At 45.9% G+C, this 1,518-nt stretch overlaps 1 protein-coding gene across 1 annotated transcript in view; it reads left to right on the forward strand.

Moving 5' to 3' along the window:
• Window positions 1-1,194, forward strand: part of SOCS2 (suppressor of cytokine signaling 2) — a 3,349-nt gene extending 2,155 nt beyond the window's left edge. Inside the window, 3 exon segments of the mRNA XM_019473418.1 lie at window positions 136-323; window positions 383-529; window positions 532-1,194. Coding sequence (XP_019328963.1) covers window positions 136-323; window positions 383-529; window positions 532-1,008 — 812 coding nt within the window. The 3' untranslated portion in view covers window positions 1,009-1,194.
• The last annotated feature ends 324 nt before the right edge of the window (window positions 1,195-1,518 follow it).

Below are 1,518 nucleotides of genomic sequence, written 5' to 3' on the forward strand. Positions count from 1 at the left end.
GGGCTCGGCCGCGGGCGGAGGGAAGGGCTTTTGTCTCTTCATCGCCTCCCTGCTAGGACCGCAGCCGCACCGCCGAAGTTGTTTTCTTACCCCTCTCTGCTTCCGATTGCTAGACAAAGCTCATTTCAACAACAGCCGACCTAGAGTTACCAAAAGCGGGCTTTTCGCGGGCTGCCAGCGTGTGCCGGGCGGACGCAGCGCTCGCCCCGGCGTGTGCGGAGCGCGGAGCCGCGGGACGCGTCCCTGCTACCTTACGGGCGGCCCGTGGGGTCGGCGGCTTCGGCGTGAGCCTCGCAGGGCGCCGCAGGAAAGTGTGCGCGTGTGTATGCGTAGATATGAAAATAAACAGTGACCTGGAAGGCTGTGTCAAAACGAGGTGCAGTGTAAAGCAAATGAATTTAAATAGCAAATAAAAATTTACAATGCCTGCAGGACTTTAGCTTTCAAACAACAAAGGAAATGGGTTATTACAAGCACGTCAGCGAAAGAGCACCTTTTTAAACAAACAAACAAACAAACAGGTATAAACAAAACCCTTCTTTCTCTCCTCTTTTGACAGGATGGTACTGGGGCAACATGACTGTTGCTGAAGCCAAAGAGAGATTACAGGATGCCCCCGAAGGGACCTTCTTGGTTAGGGATAGTTCACATTCAGAGTATCTACTGACTATTTCGGTAAAAACATCAGCGGGACCGACCAATTTACGTATAGAATATCAAGACGGCAAGTTTAGACTGGACTCTATCACTTGTGTCAGATCTAGACTTAAACAGTTCAACAGCGTTGTGCATTTGATTGAGTACTATGTTCTTATGTGCAAGGACAGAACCGAAACACCTTCAAATGGAACAGTTCATCTTTACTTGAACAAACCTCTCTATACGTCTGCTCCATCTTTGCAACACCGCTGCAGAATAACTATAAACAAGTGTACAAATCAGATCTGGGAGCTGCCATTACCAACAAGACTAAAAGAGTACTTGAAAGAGTACCAATACCAGGTATAAACATCTTTTCTAAATGCCTCTAATGTAGAGTAACTTTTAAATGCAATTCTTAAAATCAGCCAAAGAACTGAGTAACCAGTTGTACAACTCAGCATGGAACTCACTGTCAAAACAGTGGCAGTTCTGGGGGAAAGGTTGTTTATTTCAGATGCCACAAAGGGAGACTTTATGTAGAATAATCCCAGCTTGCATCCTCGGGGGTTCGACAAGGTGGTACGCTATTCTTGCAAGGAGAGAGAAGCCAGGAATCTGTCCAGATTGTGTTGCTTTGTCAATGGCATAAAATACTGCACTAACTATCAAATGCTAACTGAAGCAGTGGGACCGGGAAAGACTGCAAAAGTGGTCAGAGACGTATGAGAGTGCATAAGTATCTCAGTTGCCCGATTCCAAGATTAATTTGGTGCTGGTGTTCGTATAATCCTGAAAGCTTAACTGGATCACACTGTGATAATCTTGCCAAAGTTATGCAACTAATCAAATCCAGTCAAAAAAGTGATCATCTATTCA

This window comes from Aptenodytes forsteri, unplaced genomic scaffold, assembly GCF_000699145.1.
Source record: "Aptenodytes forsteri isolate BGI_AS27 unplaced genomic scaffold, ASM69914v1 Scaffold53, whole genome shotgun sequence".
Lineage (NCBI taxonomy): Eukaryota > Metazoa > Chordata > Aves > Sphenisciformes > Spheniscidae > Aptenodytes > Aptenodytes forsteri.